General features: G+C 40.0%; 1 protein-coding gene and 1 long non-coding RNA gene across 2 annotated transcripts; both read right to left on the reverse strand.

Moving 5' to 3' along the window:
- Positions 1 to 7,932: 7,932 nt before the first annotated feature.
- LOC131607306 (uncharacterized) lies at positions 7,933 to 8,427 on the reverse strand. Its single transcript, XR_009285249.1, has 3 exons — positions 8,300 to 8,427; positions 8,163 to 8,208; positions 7,933 to 8,068 (listed from the first exon to the last, which is right to left on the reverse strand). It is a non-coding gene; the product is annotated as an uncharacterized LOC131607306 (long non-coding RNA).
- Positions 8,428 to 13,209: 4,782 nt separating this feature from the next.
- LOC131605415 (uncharacterized) lies at positions 13,210 to 14,616 on the reverse strand. Its single transcript, XM_058877771.1, has one exon. The coding sequence runs from the start codon at positions 14,614 to 14,616 to the stop codon at positions 13,210 to 13,212; it is 1,407 nt and encodes a 468-aa protein (XP_058733754.1).
- Positions 14,617 to 23,704: the final 9,088 nt, after the last annotated feature.

Below are 23,704 nucleotides of genomic sequence, written 5' to 3' on the forward strand. Positions count from 1 at the left end.
TGAAATCAGGGATTACATTTGGGAAACCCTAAAAATCCCCAGGAAGTCAATCAAAGGTTTCAATCATCCTCAAATAATCCCTATGACAATATCCCATGGAAATTGCATCTCAATTCAAGGTCCACAGTCATCAATTTCATCAGGTCGACAATTAGGGTTTTTTGACCTAATTCACTGAACAACTGACTTTTTAATCAGGACATGGTGCCATAACTCAAACCATGGCTCAATATCCTCTAATGCTTCAATGTTATCCATTCATAACATTCATTTGGTGAGGATAGCCTGTTTCATTTGAAATCTCCAGAAACGCGATTCGTCTGAAAAAGTCAACTGTACAAGATCACCATTGACTTTTGGAGAATTTTGGTCAAACATGACTTTTGAAGTTTTGAATCATAAATATATGATATATGAAGTCATTTGATCAAGAAAAATCAAGAAAATCAATCAAGAATCAAAAAGTCAAAAGTTTGACTTTTCATACTTAGAAAAATTTCTAAGTGTTTTTCATGGTTTTTTCCAAACTTTGGAAGGGAATTTCTCAAAATTTCACCTACAAACTGAAAAAAACTTCCAACATGAAAGTTGTAGATTTTGATCCAATGAACAACTTTGACACATATAATTTTTTTCCATAAGATCAACCATTTAAGAGATATGGAGCTTCAAAGTTGGTACTTTTTGAAAACTTCACTTAAAATCTCACTTTCTTCAAAGTTCATGGAACTTTTTCACCCATTTCCTTAAGAGACTTGAGGAAGCTTTCAACTAGGCTTTTGAAGTATGTAACATGAGCTTTCCAAAATGTCAAAGAGCATGAAAAAATATGGAGTGTAGCCATGGTTTTGAATTTTGACATTAGTGAACTTTTCACTTGAAATTTCAAGTCATTTTGCCAAAGTTATGAACCATTTTGCCAAATGATCCAAGTAATGATTCATAGAAGCAATAATTGAGAGATATTTTCTGATATGAGATCAGAATGGAAGAGGATAAGAAGCTTGGGATTTAACCATGGTTTAGTAACTTTTAACCACATGCATTAAATGTAAAAGATTCCTTTCTATCCCTTAAGCCAAATCATCAAACTTTGAAGCAAGTTGCAAAGCTCTGAGTGCAGACTCTTTGGCCTATAAATAGAGGTCCAAACTCCATTCAAAATCACACCAAAGTCACACAAATTATAGGCTTTCTCTTTCTTTCTTAGAATGCAAGTTTCTTAAGTTTCAAAGAGGTAAAATGCTCAACCTCTAAACCTTTGAATTTCTGACCAAAGTGATGCTTCCCACAAACCACAAACATCATATGGGATGTGTTTGATCCACTCACACACTCCAAAAACATCTCAAACTCAAAATCACTACCTCACTTCTCAAATATGCATAATCTAAGCCTTATCATGCCAAAATCCATTCAAGATCATTTCTGTCCAAAATAACACTTCCAACACCTCACATATATCACATATGAACTATCCAAACACTCACATATGATCTGTAACCTCATAATCTTCAGATTCGATTCACACTCCAAGGTTATGCAGATCGGGTACCACAGCTTAGCACAGATGAATTCATATGGTTCCAAGCATCCAGACACCTTCCATAATCATCATTGAAGCTATTCAGATTGATACAAAGCATCTGTAACATCTCCAGATCAAAATCCAATTCTCAGTTTGGCCGTTTTTGAGGTAAGTGCACTTGAACTTCAAACTCATACTTGCACGCATCATAAATGAAATATGAGCATACCATCTTGTTTCTGCACCTATGAGGATCATTAACCCTCAATCAATTGCATCATAACATGATCATACACGATTTCACATTGAATTTCAGTTCTAGAGTTCTTCGTGTTCATCAGAAAATTGATAGCCTTAGAGTGAAAATAAATGAAATTAAAGATCACCATCATGTTCCTTATGAAAAACCGAGTGAGATAGACTATCTACTTGATCAAAACAATCCAGTTTCAAAGATTTTCAAAATCAAATGGGGATGGTGTTCTTGGCGCGTTTTTTTGTTCAGAAAATTCAAATTCTTGTTTTTTAATATAACTAAATGGACGCGTGTATGTTACAAGCCACAAGCGTGGCTCAGTTGGCTTTTGTTTTGAGAAACAACCTCCAGGTCGTGGGTTCAACACCCTTAGGGGCCAAAACCTCTTTTTTATCACTTGTTTTTCTTGATTTTTCACACAACTTCATCTAATTAATTAACCAATCAAAATTAATCATTTTTACTTCATTTTTTGTACACTTCTTATTTAATATACACATTTTGACAATATACAAAAAAATCACAAAAAAAAGATTTATTTAATATGTTTTTAATTAGGTTTAAAATGACACATTTTTAAGTGTTTTTAAATACTTTAAATATTGTTTTTCATTTAATTTTCAAACCTAATCACTTGTCAATATTTTTGTGATCAAACCCTAATCACTTAGGTCTTAATTAAGTATTAAAATTTGATTTTAACTTAATTAAGTTGACTTTTGTCAAATTCAAATCATTTTAAGACGAGCGATCGCGATTCTTTTCAAAAAAAACGATAAACCATTTCTTTTTGAAACTTTTGATTAAATCTTTTAATTGATCAATTGATTTTTAAAACGATGTGGGGCCTCTCGAATATTAGAGAGTATAAGTCCCTTTCCTCTTTCTTTTACAGTTTTTCTTTGTACAGAAAACTCTTTCAAAACAAACTTTCAAACTGTTTTTCAAACGACGCGTCTGTAAATAAAACGATCAACCATGTTTTATAAAATAAAACACGGGCCTCCACATAGGTATAAGTCCCATTCCTGTACATGAAATTAGGTATTTCATTGTACATCTTTTTTGTACATACTTCGATCAGTTTGTTTTTAACCTTGAATAACTAATCAAAAATGAAGGTTTTCTTTAAATCTTCCCAAAAATACCATGGGCCTCCATGTAGGTATAAGTCCCAAGCCCCTTGTAAATACCTGTTTACATAGCTTTGAATAAACTCAAGTGGACCTCTCCTCGAGTATAAGTCCCAAGCCCCTTGTAAATACCTGTTTACATAGCTTTGAATAAACTCAAGTGGACCTCTCCTCGAGTATAAGTCCCGAGCCCCTGTGTATACAAATGGATCATGCTTACAGGTATATTTCCTTCATAAACTCCATTATATACACACACTTTGTCATATATGTATAACTGTTCATATTTGTTCATGTACTTGTTCATGTTTGTTCGTACTTGTTCATACTTGTGATTGTGTTATATATGCTTGTTCAACTTAGTACAACACTAGGTTCCCCATAGCCTCCTATTGGGCTTCGTGCAAAGAATCTCCCTAGTTTAGGTTAGGACATAGAGTATGGTTTCCCGGTGAAATCGCTCTAAGAGCTCAAACCAACTATACCATGCCTCCCCTTGGGCTTTGTACAAACGAGTGACCCTCCCATAACCTCCTCTTGGGCTTACAATGCAAGGACCCTGGATTGTCCCTCCCATAGCCTCCTCTTGGGCTTACAATGCAAGGACCCTCGGATAGCCTCCTCTTGGGCTTCGTACAAGGACCCACGGGCTTCTTATAAGCATCCCAAATATCCAAATCAAATACCCTAGGAGATTAGACATTTTTCATCTCTATGTTAGGAGTATCTCTTTTATATCATCACAAACAATCAATCAATCAAAATCAAACTTTTTTTGCCACAAGGCTGGCTAATCAATCAAACTTTTTTGCCACAAGGCTGGCTAATCAATCAAACTGTTTTACCACCGTACTGGATGATTAATCAAAGTTTTTGTCACAAGGCTGACTTCATTGAAACTTTTGCCACGAGGCTGGCTGATTAATCAAAACTTTTTGTCACAAGGCTGACTTCATTGAAAGTTTTTGCCACAAGGCTGGTTAAACAAACAAAAATCAAACAGATGTATGTGATGATATAGATTAGATACATCTAGCATTTAGACGACATTTGTCTATTTTCCTTTGCTTCCACTAGCATAAGTGGGAACTACGATTGCTCTGACTTTCTCAACATCCCTTTGAGAATACGTAGGCACAAGGTCGATCCTTGGCGAGCAAAACAAAACAAAAAAAAAACCATTCAAACCTTAGCACCCGTAGACCTCGAGCTACAGATGCTCTGATTCCCTCTAAGGGATATGTATGCAGAGGATCGCGATGATCTTTGCGAGCATAATCAAACAAACACCTTAGGTCCCTCCTATTTCACAAGAGCCTCCACCATAACAAGAATGGAATGAACAAAACAAAGAAACCTATAGAGTACTATAGATACGTTGGGTGCTAATACCTTCCCTTCGTATAACCAACCCTCTTACCCGGAATCTCTCCCCCACTTGTGCATTGCTTTTAGTTTTGGGCTTTGCACCTGTTTTTTAGGTTATTGCAACTTTTTTCCTTTTCCTCCTTTGGAAATAATAAAAAGTTTGGTCCGTACAAAAGAAAAATCATTTTTTTTGAGCACTCGAGCCCAAAGAAGGCATCAGGTGTCTCATCCAGAAAAAAGACAACGATTTTTCCCCGCGACACCTTCCACTCTTCCAGTCTCAACAACAACCTGAGCGTCTTTCAAAGAGGACATAATCGTTTCTGGCTTCGTTATCTCATAAGGAGGAGTTCTCACAGCATTCACAACCTCAAACGCTTGAAACGGAGTCTCATGTATTTCACCTTCGATCTCCACATATCGGAAAGAGGACAAGTGACTCACGATATAATCTTCTTCACCACAAACCGTCACCACTTTACCTTCAACCGGATACTTCAACTTCTGATGAAGAGTGGATGTCACAGTGCCAGCCTTGTGAATCCACGGTCGTCCCAACAAACAACAGTAAGCGGGTTGAATATCCATCACATAAAAGGTTATAGTAAAGATCTGAGGGCCCACTTGGATGGGTAGATCTACCTCCCCGAACACAGACCTCCTTGAACCGTCAAAGGCGCGAACTACCAACTCACTTGGCCTTAACTCAACACCGGCATAGTCAATTCGCATGAGAGCTGATTTGGGAAGCACATTCAAAGAAGACCCAATATCAACCAAAACACGGGACAAGGTCGTCCCCTTACACTCAATCGAAATATGCAAAGCCTTATTATGGTTTCTCCCTTCTGGAGGAAGATCATGATCCGTAAATCCCAAACCGTTCCCAGCGGAGATATTATTGGCTACCGCCTCTAGCTGATTCACAGATATTTCATGCGGGACATAAGCACCATTCAGAATTCTCAAGAGAGCATCTCTATGACCTTATGAACACATCAGTAGTTGCAAGATGGAGATCTTTGACTAGGTCTGACCCAACTGCTCAACCACTTTATAATCAGACTTCCTGATGATTCTCAACAATTCCTCCACATCCTTGGAGGACACAACACTATCAGGTGCCCCACTCTGAGTCGGCGAATTTTGGACATCAGTCACTACTTGTTTTCCTTTGTCCTTAGCCAAAGCATCTGCATTGTTCTGAACAAACTGAGGGGAGAACACCCTACCACTGCGAGTAATTCTACCAGTACCGACAAAATTATCAGTGTTTGCAACTGAGGCTTCCACAAAACTCTGTTTAGATGACACACCCTCCTCCTTCGTATCATAGTAGTACACGTCTGAACCGTAATGCCAAGGGACGGCCTTCTCACTCTCATATGGAATAGGCCCAGGCACGGTAATCATCAACGCCGTTGGTTGTTCCTCATACGGGATACTGACAGGTATCTGAATAGGCACTTGAATACATATTGGAGCAACCGGCTCATAAGGAATTGAGATCACAGACACTTCACCATTATTGCTCTTCGCACTTCTCAACCTTCGATAGAACTGAAGAGGACCCTCGTCAATCAGCTTTTGTACCATACTTTTCAAATCAGCACAACCTTCAGGTTGACTTTTGCAATTCTCACAGTCAACACCACAACCCGGGAAGATGCCACTATTGACCAGATGTTGCTTTACAGACACAAGAGGGAAGGTTAAACAACTCACTTCAGATACAACCCTTATCTCTTCACTCCCAATGGCATTCACACCCGAACCTCCGTGAGCAGGCATCGGATTATTGACGATATTGGGTGTAGGAGTGAACTGGATTATCTTTTGATCCAACAAGTCCTGGACTTTGTTCTTCAATGCAATTCACCTCTCTGTATCATGGCCAGCGGCACCTGAATGGAAAGCACATCGTGCGTTTGCATTGTAATTCGGAGATTGTGTGTCCGGAGCATTCAGAGCATCTCTCAGAGTAATCTTCTCAATCTTGAGCAAATGTTGCAGCACTTGAGCATAGGTCATAGGAATCAGATCAATCTTTCTGTGAGGCCTGGTCCTGGGAGGATAGCGATCAGTATTGGAATGATGTCCTTGCTGTTGTTGTTGTTGCGGTACTGGGATCATGGCAACATTGACCTGTGAATTGTTTCTCCCTGAACCCCTTCTTCCATATATGGCATCCGCATTTCCTTCCTTCTTTCGGGCATAACCCTCAGCTTGTTTCTTACCACTAGGAGTATTAGAAGAAGCTCCTGTCATACCCCAAATTTGTCCTACCCCTTTACTTTTGTCTGGCTTAAACTTTCCATTTCATCTACATACCTCCGTTAGGGCATTTGCACAGCTTCGCATTCATTCATTAAATAAAACATATAAAAAGCATGGGATCAAGGATTTTGGAAGCGTAAGGTTTCATAATGAGATTGATGCGTACACAGCTAATAAGATACGGTACTTCTGATTCTACAAGCAGTGAGGTGTGAGATTAGGTCTTTGTCTTCATCAAAGGATTCCCCAAGGCATCATGTTAAAAGCCATTTATTGAAGATGACATTTTGTCAAGGCATGATATTTTACTTGAAGATTGATTACAATCAAAGCATCATGAGTCTTTCAAATTGCTAGGTTGCTTGAAGCGCAAGTTACTTGTGCTTTGGGAATTAAAGTTGGAGTCTTCCTTAAGAATGCAAGTGAGATTTCATTGAGTGGAAAAGGTATTCATTCAAGAGATCATTTGATGATTCAAAATGCCAAAGATTCACTGATGGTGTCTAAGTTTTAAACACACTTTACTGAAAGAACTACTCATGAGGATTGATTAGAATAAAGTTAGAGCCCAACAAAAGAGGTTGTTCATATCAAAATTCACATTTCCATTCAAAATCCCATGTCTCTATTCAATACAAGAAAATATTCATTACAAATATTACAAAAAGTCCATTACAAAAGCTAAAATACAAGGATGCAGTCAGTTCCTCCCAAGTTCTAAATCTACAACTCCACCATGCTTCCAAATGTTATCTTCTTGTTAATGGCTATGATCATCCATCACACTTCAAGCTTGAATTCAATCCATGCTACGGTTGCCAAATCGAACTTAATCCTTGCTACACCGAAATTGCTACTGCTGCCATGAACAGATTTGTGCCCTCGCGACATTCCAGCTATGACCTGCCAAAATCCCTAAATCCTGCTCAGTCATGCATCAGTTCAAAAAAGAAATGCTAACCATTAAATCATCAGCCCTGCATCCAGAGAATAAAACTCACAATGCATACATTCACTAATATTCCTAACTGTCAGCATCCTAACTGTCACTAACTTTCTATCGCATAATGGAAGCATATAACAAACTTCCCATAACTACCAAAAACAAAAACTCAACCTCCCTGCATCGATAAAACAGCCAGTGCATTTGTTTTAGTCCAAGCATACCATACATTATCATATCAAAACTAACAGCCTCTGTTAAACACAATTACTCACCCAATTTGTTTCCAGCTTATAACTTGCAGCCACCACATACATTTCAAACATAACAGTTCAGATAAATTCATTTTGACAGTTTACTAACTCACCAATCACATACATACATTACACACATTCAAAACAGTTCCAAACAACAAAAACAAACCTACTGCTAACCCACCAACATAATCCCATGAAACACTCCATAAAGCTGCTGCAACATGCTTCCTACTGTAGCTCGCCGGTAATCCGTTCAATCGACCTTCATCATCTTTACCACATATCAAGACTTCATCCATATTTGACCTACAATTAAAAGAGTCATTCTGTCACTAAGGAAAATCAAGAACAGTTTCACACTTCTCAATTCCAAACTCACATCCACAATACCAAAACAGACCTGCATCGCAAAAGACGGTCATTCAACATTCATTCCAGTCACTATCCTGCAATTCATACCAATCCATACATCAATACAATACATGATTCTATTAAACTATTCAGTGGCGCAAAAAAAAGAAACAGAGGCAGACATACATTCGATTCCTAATTGACTCAGTGCCATTCTTACATAAGCCAAACACAACACATGAAGCTGATGAAAACACTGCACCTGAAGTCGACGACGAAGATGATGGCACCAAGTTTGGCTCAGTAAGCGAAAGGAAATAAGGTACCAACAGCAAGATTGTGAAGTCGAAGAAACCGTCGTTAAGCAGGTTCTCTAGTACTGTGGATTATTCTTCAGAAGTTGTGTTATGTTCTTAGATTTCCCGAGGAGTTGTTGTCAATAGAACGGCTGTCAGACAGTCACATTCTACAGATTATAACAATAAACGTCGCGTACATAACCTGCACACATGAAGGCCAAGTTTCAACAGGTTCAAGACAGCATCAGAAAATCGGGACAGTTCAAGGGCCAGCAATAGCATACTAACATCAACTAATTCAGTTTCACAACATAACTAACTTTCATAAACTAACAAATTGACTCAAACTCCCAAAACAGAATTTCCATCCCCTAACTAACTTCAAAACCACCTATCAACTAACATCATAATCCAAAACCTGCATAACTAAACCAGTTCAGAAACAATTCGCAAAAGAAAGAAAAACAGTTACTTGCAGCCTTTCCAAACTAAGTTAGCCATAAGCAAAACAGTTACACGAACCTACCACCTGCTAACAGAAGTTCTTTTCCTAACTAACCAACCAACATATAACAGTTTCAGAACGGAAATAACAGTTTGTAACAACCGCCCTCTAACCAATTCAAACTAACTCCTAACAGAAAAACAGAATTGCAACTAACCAAAAATCAGTCTTAATCCCCACCCTCCAATTCTCTAACCGATTTCAATCCAAGGGCCCTCAATCACTCTCAATCTCTAACTGATTTCTCACCACTCTAAACCTCTATAACAGAAACTAACAACCTTCATAACTAAAGACCTATCTCCGATCCTAGTCAGCATCTCCAAGCCTAAAGCCAACTAACTCTCAACCACACTTAACAAACTCCGATCCTAACTCCAAACCAAAAGTCTCCCGAACCTGTGCTCTACATAACAGAATCACCATCACTCCCTCACACTCCCTCAGGCCATTCCCTCCATTTTTCAACCTTCACACGCTCATTCTTCACTCCACCATTCACCACCTCCTATCTTCACCATCACTCTTCATCATCCATCACTCTCAATCTCTCTGCATCTTCACCACAATCTTCATCACTCTCTCACTTTCATCTTCTTCAATCCCTCTTTCTCCTCCATCAACTCTCTCCACTTCACCTTCACGAAAAGCTCATCACCAAGGTTGTTCAGAGCTTGCTTTGAGCTCTGAACCAACCTGAGCTCAACCTCCATCAATCCCTAAGCTCTCAACTCACACGTTCTTGCTGAATCGTCACCGTCATCTCAATTACTCTCAAGAACAACACAACACGAAAGAATCACAGAAAAAAAACCAAAATAGAAGGAGAAGAAGAATCAATAACAAGAAAGAGCTCAGAACACACATACCGTAGGGAATCGTAGTCATCTTCGCATCGGCTTCAAATCAAGGTCCACCGCGTTTATTTCGCCAATCGCTCATCAGAAGCTCCCCTTCGGCATTCTCAATCTTCAACCTCTGTTCGCAAGTCCAGGTTGATCAAAGAAAAGAGAAATCTCGGAGATGAGGTATTTGCGTTTAACGGTGATGGCGAAGTGGCAAAGTCACCGAAGCAGGTCCGCCGCCGCATCAACAAGATGAGAGGGAGAGCCATCGTTCGCCGTTTTGAGTGAAGAGGTAGAGAAGAAGACTCGCGATAACTCCAAAGGTCACTCACAAAAAACCCTAAATTCCTAATTTCATTTAACTTTCTTTTTATTTATTTTAATCTGTTTGTTTTATTATTTTGAAATGAATAAATCTGTATGATAGAAAATATGAATAATAATCTGAACATGGATCAAAATGAAAACTACACCTGGGCCACGAATTGCTCTTCACATCCCCACCGGGCCCATCATTCTTTTTCTGAAAAATTGTACAATAATCACCTTTGGGCCATTTCTCCTGGGCCCTACGCCCAGTTTCCAACTGCACCATCAACTTCACTTTGCACCCCCTGTTTACTTTTGTTTTCAATTAAATTTTTAGGTTCTATTAGATTTTTTACCATTTTCTTTTAGGTAACAAAAATGTTAATTTTCTTCCTTTTAACTTTAGACCTTAGTGCTAATTTTTGACATAGAAAATAATCGATAAAACTTGTTAGACTTTTAGATCATTTTTAGGAATTAATCTTGGTCACTTTAATTGATATTTTTCACAATAAAAACTCATAAAAACAAGTAGATTTTAGGTTAATTTTGACATTAATCCTTTGAGTTCTCTTTCATAAAAATCACATAAAAATAATAGTACTTCTAATTCACTTTTGTGCTATATTTTGACTTGTTATTTTTCATGCTATTTACAATATTCTACTTAGCGCTTTATTTTCCATGTTTCTTTTATTCCTAACCATAGGTAGAAACCATGATAACATTAGGTAGAAATTCCCTTCATACTTAGGCTAGTTTCTTTTCCTTTTCAACCATAAAACACTCTAAAAATACTTGAATAAATTTCCCATAAAAAACACCAAGAAAACTCATAAAAAATGACTAATAAATACTTTGACTAATAAAAAGGGAATGATAGCTTGTAACTTCCCTTGCTTAAGGGATGTTCGAGTGCTTGGAGCTCCCTTGCTTAAGGGTTCCATTCAGGCGTAAATTCCCAAACTCATAAAAAACACAAACCGAAGAGTAACTCGAGTTTCCCTTGCTTAAGGGATTTCCTCGAAACACTCAAACTCTCTCTCTCTTCTCTCGCTTTCTTAAGGGGCACCGTTATTTCCGCTCCATTGCATCCTAGGCTGTCCCCTTGTGCAAGAGCGCGAACGTTAACGCCGCCCAACTAAAAAACACAAAAACAAACAGAAACTATGGAGCCGAACTACGGCGCTCTGATTCCTGAAAAGGATACGTAGGCATCAAGTTGCGGGGCTTGAACGAGCACATTTGTAAATAATTCCTTCTTTTCCCCGTATTTCTTTTTGCATTCATTCTCATATAGACATAGACATAGTACACACCCTTTAGATAGAAACAAACATAGGTGGATACCATCGAGTACGATGGGCGCGAGGGGTGCTAATACCTTCCCCTCGCGTAACCGACTCCCGTACCTTGATTCTCTGGTCGCAAGAACCTGTTCCTTCCTTTGTTAGGTTTTCTGATATTCCTTTCCCTTATGGGATAAATATATTGGTGGCGACTCTGTTCATTTTTCGCGAGCGTGCGACAGCTCCCAACTGAATTTTCCCCATCTTTAGACCCATCTCAACACGCTCGCCATACCTCACCATTTCAGAAAAGTTGGCTGAAGCACTACAGGCCAAGTAATAGTGTCCAGACAAAGTATTGGTGAACATGTCAATCATCTCACGTTCAGTCATAGGTGGTTGAACTCTTGCAGCTATCTCACGCCATTTCTGAGCGTACTCCTTGAAAGATTCTTTAGATCCTTGAACCAAACTCTGCAACTGAGTCCTATTGGGCATCATGTCAACATTGTATTGATAGTGCTTAATGAAAGCCTCCACAAGATCTCTCCAAGAATGAATATGAGTGCGTTCGAGTTGAACATACCACTCCAAGGAAGCTCCAGCCAAGCTATCCTGGAAGAAATGCATTAGAAAACCCTCATCCTCTGAATAAACTGACATCTTGCGATAGTATGCTTTGACATGAGTCATGGGACAAGTCGCCCCATTGTATTTGTCAAAAGATGGAACTTTGAATTTCGGTGGAATCCTCACACCCGGAACCAACCCCAAGTCATTGATATCCATGCCTAACACCCCTTTGCCTTCAACATCCCTAAGACGTTCCTCAATCAGACGATACCTCTCGGCTTCCTCAGGTGCACCATCAGCACTATGCCTCGATACCTGATCAAAGTTTTCAACATTGAAATCCAAATTATCACGGTTCTGATTATCTCTCCTTCCCAACAGACGAGACGGAGGTGGAGGTGGAAACCCATGATGCTGATTGAAAGGATTATAGTGCCCTCCCAAGCGATCAAACTCATTCGGATCATGATGATCGTCAATCCTGCCAGAAACATCGTCAAACAGCCTCGAATGTCCTCCATTCTCGACCCTTCTAGGTTCTCGACGAGAACTCGCAAGTCATCCTGCCCCTTGGTCACATTAGTCAATGCTTCCATAAACTGCGCCATCTGCGCATTCATCTGCTCTATCAATTGAGCTCTCATCTTAGCCATTTGTTCCTGAATTTGTTCCATCTGTCTTCTTTGATTGCTCCTAGTCGGATACGAGTGATTAGCCGTCTTAGAACTCCTTCTGGCATTAAAATAGCGAGACATAAGATATAAGACCTGCAAAACCTGCGAACATATGACATGTATGATATATGAATGATATGCATGAAATGTTTGTCAATTTTCAGGTATCCAAGAGTTCATCCCACTTTCAGATAGGACATAGCAACCTTGATACAGAATGTATTTGAACACCAATCCACACATGAGAATAATTCATCAAACTGAGCATACTTCATTCCAACATAATTGAGAATTTGAGTTTATACAACATGGCACATAACCGTGTCACAAAGTGCTCATAAAGCATACAAAAGAAATCCAACATAACAAAATGCGACCCCATCCAACAATCCTGGACATGGGTGCCAAACATCAAGAATAAACTGCAAATCAACTCCATGGCAACAATAGGATCGCCTGGTAATAGAATGAGCTCCCGCATCTCCTCTCCGTTGGGCTCGGAGGCTTGCGAGCTCTTCTTCAAGTCGAGCTGACTTCGCTTTTTCTTCCATCAATTGTTTTTCTGAATCCTGCATCCTTCTCTTACTATTGTTTTCGGACCTTCACAATTTCGCACATTCCTGTTGTTTTCGGTACAAGCTTTCTTCCATCAAGTCATGAGATCGCCTTTGAGCATGTGTCATGTTTGAACCTTCACCTTGCGCATGCTTGAGCTTACGAGCCAACTCCGCCTTTTCGCGATCTTGAAAATATCTCTCCAAGCCAACCTCTCGGTCCTTCGATTTCAACTTGATGTTGTCCGCTTCGGTTTGAATATAGAGTTCAGCCGCAACTGTATCCGATAAAACCGTGGGAGATTGCTCATACAATGGACGTGACCTCGCAAATGGCAACAATAGATTTACCACTCTTGCTTCAACCCACTTTCGGTAAGGACCCATGGCAATAGGAACTTTCTTACTCAAAGTATTTTGATCTCTTTTGTGAACTTTAGTCCAAGCATATGCTATCTTTTCTAGCTCCAGAGGATCTTTACCATCAGCAAAGTACACTGATTCAAACGCTTCTACATCATTCTGAGCCCTTTCCATTGCATATCCCAATTGACGATAGGCGAGTGTGGGATTGTAACTAATGCAACCTCTGGTTCCCATGAGAGGAACGTTGGGATATTGACCGCAACTAGTGATGATGTTCCAAATTTTCCCCACACAAAAATTCCACCTGATGTCATAAGATGTGAGGTTAACAATCCTATCTGACCATTTAAGGGAACTCTTCTTGAGCACAAAAGGTCCTCTCACCGGCAAATGCAACATGAACCACCGATACAACAACGAAAGACAAGAACCAACAACATATCCTCCCTTCTTACTTCTCGAATGGATCGAAAAATAAGCATCTGCAAGCAACGTTGGAACGGGGTTTTTGTTCATAAAGACACAAATCGCCGCCAAACTCACAAAGTTCTCTCTTGATGGGAATAAGACAATACCATAGATCATGATAGCAAGCAAACGACTAAAATCAACCCACTGCTCCTTCTTAGCCGCATCCTCAGCCTTACTAATCAAAAAGCAAAGATAGAAACCAGAAACACCGCCCAATGACTTCCAATTTCTTTCCACCTCCTTTATACCCATGTGAAGAGCTTCAGCTACTTTTTCAAATCTCACAACTTCGGGAACCCGAACAAAAGGTACATTATCAGTGATCCGGATGTTGAGTATGTAAGAAAACTCCTCGAGTGTTGGCACCAATTGATAGTCTTGAAATGTAAAACATCTCAAGTGCGGATCATAGAACTGAAATAAGGTGATCAAAGCCATTGGATCGAAAGATGTATTGAGGATGGAGAGCAAATTGCCATAATCATGATTGAAGTCACGGAGAACCTCCCCTTCCAACCGAGAACTCAAACCAATCAACCCCGAAACATCAATACCCGAAATCTTGTAAGCTCTGGTATGCCTCGTGTGTTCTTTGACAGTATTAGTAGGAATGTCCATCTTCAACTTGGGTGAACTCCTGAATTTCCCTGAAAAATATGACATGCAAATGCTTATTATTATATACATTTTTTTTAGCGTTTCTTTTGGAAATAAATATGCTATGATGCAAAGTGGTGGGACTTGTTGCCGCCCACCAGGCATTCTGGACTGCCGGTAACACACATAATACAGAGCCAAAGGTTCGGCCCCCAGATGGTATACCATGCGGAACATGGAATGTCAATTCACGGAACCAAAGGCCATAGTCACTAATACACTGGAATAGAACACAGATCACCACTCGAACAAGAACCATAGTACCCCACGAACAGGAACAATAGTACACTCGAACAAGAACAGCAGTAACCCACGAACAAGAACAACGATCACCAACAATGTAACTGTTAAGCAATGATTGATTCCCGCCCCACTCACGGGTAAAATCTAGGCCAAGGTAAGTCAAAAAGCCAACAGAGGATCGAATGTAGGCGTTATCATACAATATTGCCTCATTCCACCAAGCTCTGCCCGTGGATATGTGATCAGATCAATCAGGCATACGCCTTCTGTCCGTCACGGCCACTCTAGTCCTAGTTCCTATGGTATCACTCATAGCCTGGGTATTGGGCCTTTTACCTCTTGAAACACCCACCCACAGACAGAAATCCAGACAGTCCAGAATATGATGCAGAAAAGTAAAAGCGCACATAGAATGCAATGTAAACAGGTAAATATGCAAAGCAGTAAAAACACCCAAAGATAAACACACAAGCGCTAGGATTGACTCGCTAGGTCCGGACCAGCAACAGGTCAAGACGTCCCCAGCAGAGTCGCCAGCTGTCGCTACCGCGAAAATTAACAGAGTCGCCACTAACATATTTATCCTGAAAAGGAAGGGAATGCCAGCAAACCACAAAACAAAACAACGGTCTCACGACCAGAGAAAAAGGGTAAGGGAGTCGGTTACGCGAGGGGAAGGTGTTTGCACCCCTCGCGCCCATCGTACTCAATGGTATCCACGCCTGTGTCTAAAACTATGGGTGTGTAAGCAAACTGCGCTAATCTGGACTAAAATGAATGCAAAATGTAGGGAAAAGAAAGTGTTATGCTCGCACGGGCCCTACCCCGCTGCCTACGTATCTGTTTTGCAGAATCAGAGCTACCGTAGCTCGGCTAACTAATTTCTGTTTGTTTTGTGTTTTTTAGGTGAACGAGTTACATTCACACTCCGCTGCTCGACCTTTGGAGACTTACGCTTGGGAATGGAGCGGAAATAACAAGCTCTTAGGAAAAGAAAATCAAAGAGTGTGGTTTGTGTTTTAAAGAATGCATGAGGAAAACCTAAGCTAAGGGGGAAAGCTTGCTACCTAATGTTATCATACAAAGGGTACAAGTCTAAACTAAACTAGCAACCTACGGGGGAAAAGGAAAAAGCACGCAATGAGCATACAAACGAGCATCCGCTCGTAAAGCAAACAAACCAACGGTACTGACCGAGTGGTAGAAAAGCGGTCCCGCCATAGCCAAGGGGAGCAACTCAACCCAAGTCAACCAAGCATTAGACCTCGTGAAAATGATCGGGCCATAGACAAGAGGGCGGATCCCTCTCACCAACCAAGCCGTCACGGATCGTAAAGGAAAACGGTGCATGCGTACACCGAGAATCAACGTCGAGCGACGCGAGCTATAGGAAAGGCGGGGGTCCGGCTACATGAACCCTTTTCCTGACATACTCGATAACAAGATCTTGTGCAGGTTCAGAAGCAAGCAACGCGTAGCGTGCGCATACTGAACAAACTCTATGAGACTAGGCGGGGGTTGATTGCTAACCCTTTCTGCGTGCCTTCCATGAGGACTTAACGGAGTGCCATATAGGACTTATTACACCGTGACTCCCTGCCGCAAAGCACAAATGTAAACACACCAACAAAAACAGAGCCTCTTTCGAGGTCTTGGCCAGATGCATGTCTAAGTCCTACTTCTCATGTTAAAGGATGATGCGAGAAAGCGATAAAGTGCGAGAGAAATAAAATGAAACGGGATCAATACCAAACGGATGATGATCCGTAAACTAAAGCGAAGCAAAGCGAAGAAACTAGAATCCCGCGAGCGAGCTAGCAAAGCAAAAGCAAATGGTCAGCACACCGATTAGCCATGAAAGCACACAAAGGTCGACACGCGCGTCGAACACAACCACAATACACCTGCAAGAGGAACAAGCAAACCAAACAAGCAGATATAAAGTAATAGGGATCGTGTCTCCGAGATGAGAACACGATACGAGTGAATAGGATTGTGTCCCGCAAGCGAAACGGAACACACAAGTAACAAATTCCGATCGGTAACCATCCAAGAGCCTTGCACACTAGCACACAAGTTAGAGATAACAAACATCGCAATCGGAATTGCGTTATTACCATAAAACGAAAGGAAATCGACAAGTAAGGTAAACATGAAATGGACAATGAAAAATCAAAGAGAAAACAAACATGAATGATCTACAAATTAATGAAAACCAAGCATCTAGCAAGATAGTACATCTCATAAGCTTTTCGACGATATAAAGAACGTGCAAATCGGAGCTACGGGTGAAAAGTTATGCAAGATAGAAGTTAGAAAAGAAAACACAAAAATTACACACAGGAACCGGTTCCTGTATAGGACAACCCGGTTCCCCATACAAAAAAACAGAGGCAGAAACTGGGAACCGGTTCCCACCTAGGGACAACCCGGTTCCTGGTACAAAAACACAGAGGCAAGCACGTTTCAAGTTCCTAGGAACCGGTTCCCACCTAGGGACAACCCGGTTCCTGGCACACAAACCAGAGGGCAAAAACAACGCAGGAACCGGTTCCCACCTAGGGACAACCCGGTTCCTGGTACTAAAAACCAGAGAATCAACAATTTTGGATTGAGTGGGAACCGGTTCCCGCCTGGGACAACCCGGTTCCTGGCGTAGCAAAACCAATTTTTAAGCATTTTTAAGACCTCTGAGCCGTTCGCACTCAATCCAAAATCGTTCCATAAGCAATTATCACGAGCAAACATCGAATCATGAATTAAGCACGAGTCCACAAGTAAAATTATTCTTATTATGCCAAGTACGACGCGTCGAGCCAAGCAAATATCAAGCAAAAGTGTACCACATGCATTTGTACAAACACTTTGAGTGCGACACAAGTAACATACATGAGCATCATCAATTAAGCACACAAAATCATCCAATAATCACGGATTCGAACACGGATATCACAATTCATCATCAATGAGCAACAATTATATGCAATCAACATTAAATCCAATCACAATTCACATGAACACGACTAATTCGAGCAAAAGATGAGCAAAGTCACCGATCAATCATCATCAATCATCAATTAATCAAGAACAAAAGGTAGATCTAGATCCGAATTCACATAATAATCAACAATTAAGCACTTAATTCAAGATCCGAAAGCTTACCGAATGAAGATCTAACCGAAGCGCGAACACGAACACGATACGAACGCGAACACGACACGAACGCGACGCAACACGAAACGAAATCCGAAGGGAGAGAGAGAGGGGGGCGCGCCAATCTAGGTGGAGAGAGGAGGAGAAATTCGAACTTCGATCTTTGAATCTTCAATCCATGTTCTTGATCTTGATGAAGATTGATGAATTTTTTATGTGATTTGTGGTTTTGATCTGTGAGAATTGAGAGAGAATTGAGAGAAGATGTTTGTGAAGAATCGGTGAATTGAAATTATGAGAGTCCCCCTTGATTTGTGAAGAGCAAAATGTTTATATATTGTCAACGCGAAATGTCCAAATTGCCCTCGGTGCGTCTTATTTTGGCTCGTTTTTAAGGAAACTCGGTTCGGCTCTGAATTCCGGAACGAAACCAATGCCACTGTGAAGATGTCCAAATCTGTGATCCGTCGCCGCGAGAATCACCTTAATCCGATAAGCGATAAAGAAAATACGCCTGTTTGAATGACGAGAAACGTCGATTCATCTGGTGCGACTATGTGAAATTTGTGAGTATCGCTCAAAGAAACTGATAAAACCCTATCTTCGGCTCAGAATCTGAATAGGCATGTGTGACGAAGAATCGAAGATAACGAAATTTTTGAGAGAATTCCGCCGGAATGGACTTCATACGATAAAAATCGAAGAAGTTATGAATTTTCGAACTCGGCGTGACATACTCGAAAACACACTTTTTCCCGAAACAACGCGACGATCCTTAAAATTCTGGGAATTTTCTATGCATATTTGGCCCTCGGTCCGAACATATGAAATCTTGGTAATGATTCCACGGAGCTCCAGTTAAATTTTCAAACGAATCCGACAAGCGGATTAGGAGATATGAATTTTCCGAGGCACAAAACCCTACATTCAGCACTATTTTTCACTGCGAAACCTCAAATAACTTGCAAATTTGACGACCTTTCTCAAAGAATTGGCTCCCGAGCCGAACACGAAAGTTGTAGATATCGTCGAAACAATGGGGACAGAGCGGGAACTTAGCTCATATCACCTTCCAAATAGTATTTGTGAATTTTCTCGTACTTTCACCGTTTAAACCATTTTTCCACACTTTACCCTCTTAAACCCACGAAAACTCTTTATTATTTTTCTTCCATTTTTGAATGACGAAATAAATGTCATTATTAACTTATAGCTCAAATAAAGAGGGCAAATTTTGGGGTGCAACAACAGGAAATCGATTTCCACCTTATTTTTTTTCAAAATTTCAACTCTGCACTCACGAAATCGATTTCCCCCTGCATGAAATCGATTTTCTGCTGTCAGAATGTGGTTTTTTTGCCTTTTTTATGCTTGTTTTGGCTTCCTACTTCCTCCACTTCATTAATATCATTGGATCTAGGATGTTGATAGGTTTGAAATGACCAAATCCATAATATTAGATGAATGATATTAATGATAGTGTGAGTTGATTATCTTTTATGCATTTTATTCTTCTTCTCCTTCTTTTTTTCTTTTGATCGATGAAAGTCTTAATACCTTGAGAATTCTTATGGATTCTTGGTAAAGACTAGATCGTTACCTATTTTCTTTTCGTGCGGTATTGCTTTCGGAGAGTGATCTACATATCGCTTCTCTCGCATGCATTAGCACATAAAGTTTTGACCGGCCTCGTTGTAGGGTGATTTCTACATAAATCACTTGGCGATCTGCTTAACATAGCGCAATATTTCGTGTTCCGAATAAAAAAGATCAAATATGGAAGAGAATTGTATGCGGTTGATTTAAGACTTATGGAAATTTATCGAGTAGTCGCTATGATTTTATCAAGCTTCTGATAAGTTTCCATTGACTTTAAATCCGAGAACATCCTTCACTCACCATCGATCTTCATTACTAACTTTGATAACATACATGACAAGTTTCAAGATGGTTATCTTTAACATCTAACAATTGACTTTAATTTCCGCACTTTTATTATATTGCTCTTTATATTTCTCGCTTTATCGCTTTATTTTATCATTTCATCATATCTACATTCCGCTATTTTTCCTTTGTCCATTTGGACGTTTATATTCCGCTATTTTCCCTTTGTCCATTTGGACACTATGTTTATGTTTCCGCCATTTTCTTTTTGTCCACTTGGACCATACTTTACTTTTATGCTAAAACACTAATAATTAACAAAAATCTAAAAAACACATAAGGCTCTCTTTCGGACTATCGGTTACTATCCTAAGCATTTTGGAGATTCGGACTTATGGACTTAGGACCTTTGGACCCTTATTCTGTTATTACTCTGTGGTTGTTCTGTCTGTCTGGCATTGGATTGTTGTCTGTTTGTATATGCAGGTATTTCCTTGAAAGCTCTTGACGGTTAGTTCCAAGGCATTGAGATAAGGATTTTACCCGAAAATAGTCGTTACTCTACCCGATTTTTGTCAGAATTTTTAATGTGCTTAATGCAAACTGGTGCTAAAGATAATAAGTTCATCTGGATCCCCAAGTAGTAATGTGTTGGTACTGATAAGTCCAAAGGATGGGAAATCTACCTTGACTCTTAATGTCAAGTGTTGGCTTCTTATTTGGTTAAACCATTTCTTTCCTTAGCTTTTATTTTACGCAATAGGATAGCCTCTTCATCTCCTCCCATTTCTTAGATTTTCAAAATCTTCTCCCTTTTTCAAAAACCTTCTTATGTTTGCAATCTTTTCAAAACCTTTTTTTATTTAAAATATCTTTTGCCCTTAGTGGCCTTTTCTTCAAAAGTTTAGACACGACTAATTGTCGAAACGAGTGGTTATACCCCATGATGTTGAAATTGATTGATAAAATGAGATCTTTTCTGCGTGAGAGAGCTAGTGGCATACTCGTTGATTTTATCCGAGTTGGAGCCCTTCTTTCATTTGCGATGCAAAGAACTCATTTGTTCTCATGCTCAAGATCAATGGCTGAGTATTTCTCTCCGACGACGATAAAGTGTTTATTCTCTTTTTTTTTTTTATAAAAACGTTTTCCCTTTAAGCGGAACTACATTAGCTCTGATTTCTCCATTGCACCAAGGAGGTATGTAGGCACAAAGCTTAACGCTTTGCCGAGCTTATTTTGAAAATAAAACAAACTCTTTTTTAGCACACACAACACAGATTTTCAAAAAGGTTCCTGTGGAATACCACAGATATGAGGGGTGCTTTAAACCTTCCCCTCATATAATCAACACCCGTACCTGAGATCTCTTGTTTAAAAAACAAAACTTTGGGTTTTTCGTTCTTTTCCCTTTTCCTTTGGAAACAATGAAGTGCGGTGGAAATTTCAAACGGAATATTGATTCGAGTCAATCCTAAGGCTTCGATATCAGATTTTCCCCGCAACAGAAAAATGGCGACTTCACTGGGGATCCAGTTTTAAGTGTGTTAAGCCTATTTTTGTTTATCTGTGTTTTTATCTGTATATATTGTTGTGTGCTTTGTGTGTTTATTTTCTTTTTTTCTTTTTGGTGCTCGATGGTTCCTCTGTGATGAGACAAAGTTCTAACCCGAACTTTGGTGAGTAACTTGAGATAGGAGGTGGTAAGACCAATAGTCGCATGTCAGGAGCAATCCTTACCATGAGCGTCATATGGTGGAACCCCAATCAGTGGAGGCCTCATGGAAGGTAGTAGAGGTTGTTACGAACCATCGTGATAACGCTATTATTTTCAATAGTGAGTGTCCGTAGAAGCTGAATGGCCTAGAACCTTTTTAACCAATCTAAGCCTTTTTAGGATGTAGTGCAGAAACAAGATCAAGTACCAATTTGAGCTTGTTGTCATGCGATACTACGCTCAGACGAGGTCTTTTTAGGCATATTATTGGCGCCTATGAGCAATTGTGCGTGCCGGTAATATCCGATAGAAGATTGAAAACTCTGGGAACCTTTTGAAGAACCCGATTGGCTGGTACAAAATTCCCTAGATCACGCCTTGTGGGATGGGTAGAACCATGGCTCCATGCTCGTGACGTCGAATTTTTGAACCTCGATTGTGTGATTTTGTGTGATCTTATGTGACCTTGCGTGCTCTTGGTTGTGGTTGATGCATAAACCATGCATTCATGCATCCATGAAAACTCTTTTTCTTTTGATTTTCAAGGAACCTAGAGGTCTTTCCTTGTAAACATCATAAGTTTCATCAAACTCAATGGATCTTGGGTGTTGATGGGGTGAAAACTCTAATCCATCAAAATGGATGATTGATTTTGATGATAACTTAATCGAAACTTTAGTCCAATGTTTGAGTGTTTACAAGTTAATATCTTAATTTCCTTGAAACTCAAATAATAATAAAAAACAAATCATCTGCATTTCATGCATCATTCCGCATTATGGTCTTGCTTCCGAGAGTATTCCCAAGGTCTTATTCAGTGTTCTTCATATTGAAGTGAAAGAATCAAGCTGCCTCACCGGTATAATACTCGAGCCAACTGCAAGAAGAAGATGGAAGGTCTTGAACAAGAGAATCGTGAGCTACGTGAAGAGGTTGTTACTTTGAGATCTGGTGTGGAACGTCTCACTGCTTTAGTTGAGACGTTGATGGCTGCTCAGAATCAGAATCAGAATCAAGTTCCTCCTCCCAATGCCCAAGCTCAGGGTCAGACCACTGTGATTTCAGAAATTGATGCTTCAACAATTCTTGCTGTTCCTGTTGGTGCTACTCAGCAACGTATGCCTAATGAATATCCCTGGGGCATGCCTGAAGGTTATTTGTCTGTTCCTGAGATGACTCGTCCGTTGACTCCTGTTATGGTCAACACATCTCCTATTGTTCATACTGGTCCTTTTGTCCCAGAGCCCATTTATGATGCTGCTCCAAGTGAAATTCATGACAGAATGGATGGCTTCCAATATCAGTTTGAAGAACTGCAGAAAGAGATGAAAGCCTTGCGTGGGAAAGAACTGTTTGGAAAGAATGTGCATGATATTTGCCTTGTTCCCAATGTGAAAGTACCCGCTAAGTTCAAGTTACCTGAATTTGAGAAGTATAAAGGAAATTCCTGTACTCAGGCACATTTGGTGATGTATGTAAGGAAGATGTCCACTCACACTGATGATCAACGTCTGTTGATCCATTATTTCCAAGATAGTTTGACTGGAGCTACTTCAAAGTGGTATATGGGCCTCGATAGCACCCATATTCGCACCTTTAATGACTTAGCTAAAGCGTTTGTGAAGCAATACAAGTATAATATGGACATGGCTCCTGATAGAGATCAATTGCGAGCTATGATGCAGAAAGAAAAGGAATCCTTCAAGGAATATGCTCAGAGATTGCGTGAGGTTGCCGCCCAAGTGATTCCCCTGATGGAAGAAAAAGAGATGACTAAGATTTTCCTGAAGACTCTTGGTCCATTTTATTATGAGAAGATGATTGCAAGTGCTCCTGTAGACTTCACCGAAATGGTGGGAATGGGTGTCAGACTCGAAGAAGCTGTAAGAGAAGGACGTCTGGTTTAGAATGACAGTGTATCTAGCATTGTGAAGAAGTATGGTTCATCTTTTCAGAAGAAGAATGAATTGGATGCTAATGTTGTTTCTCACGGAAGGAGTAGTCGATCCAAGGGAAAAGCTAGTCATCAACCTCAGCAAGTGGCGTCAGTGA

This window comes from Vicia villosa, linkage group LG5 (assembly GCF_029867415.1).
Source record: "Vicia villosa cultivar HV-30 ecotype Madison, WI linkage group LG5, Vvil1.0, whole genome shotgun sequence".
NCBI classification, from domain to species: domain Eukaryota; kingdom Viridiplantae; phylum Streptophyta; class Magnoliopsida; order Fabales; family Fabaceae; genus Vicia; species Vicia villosa.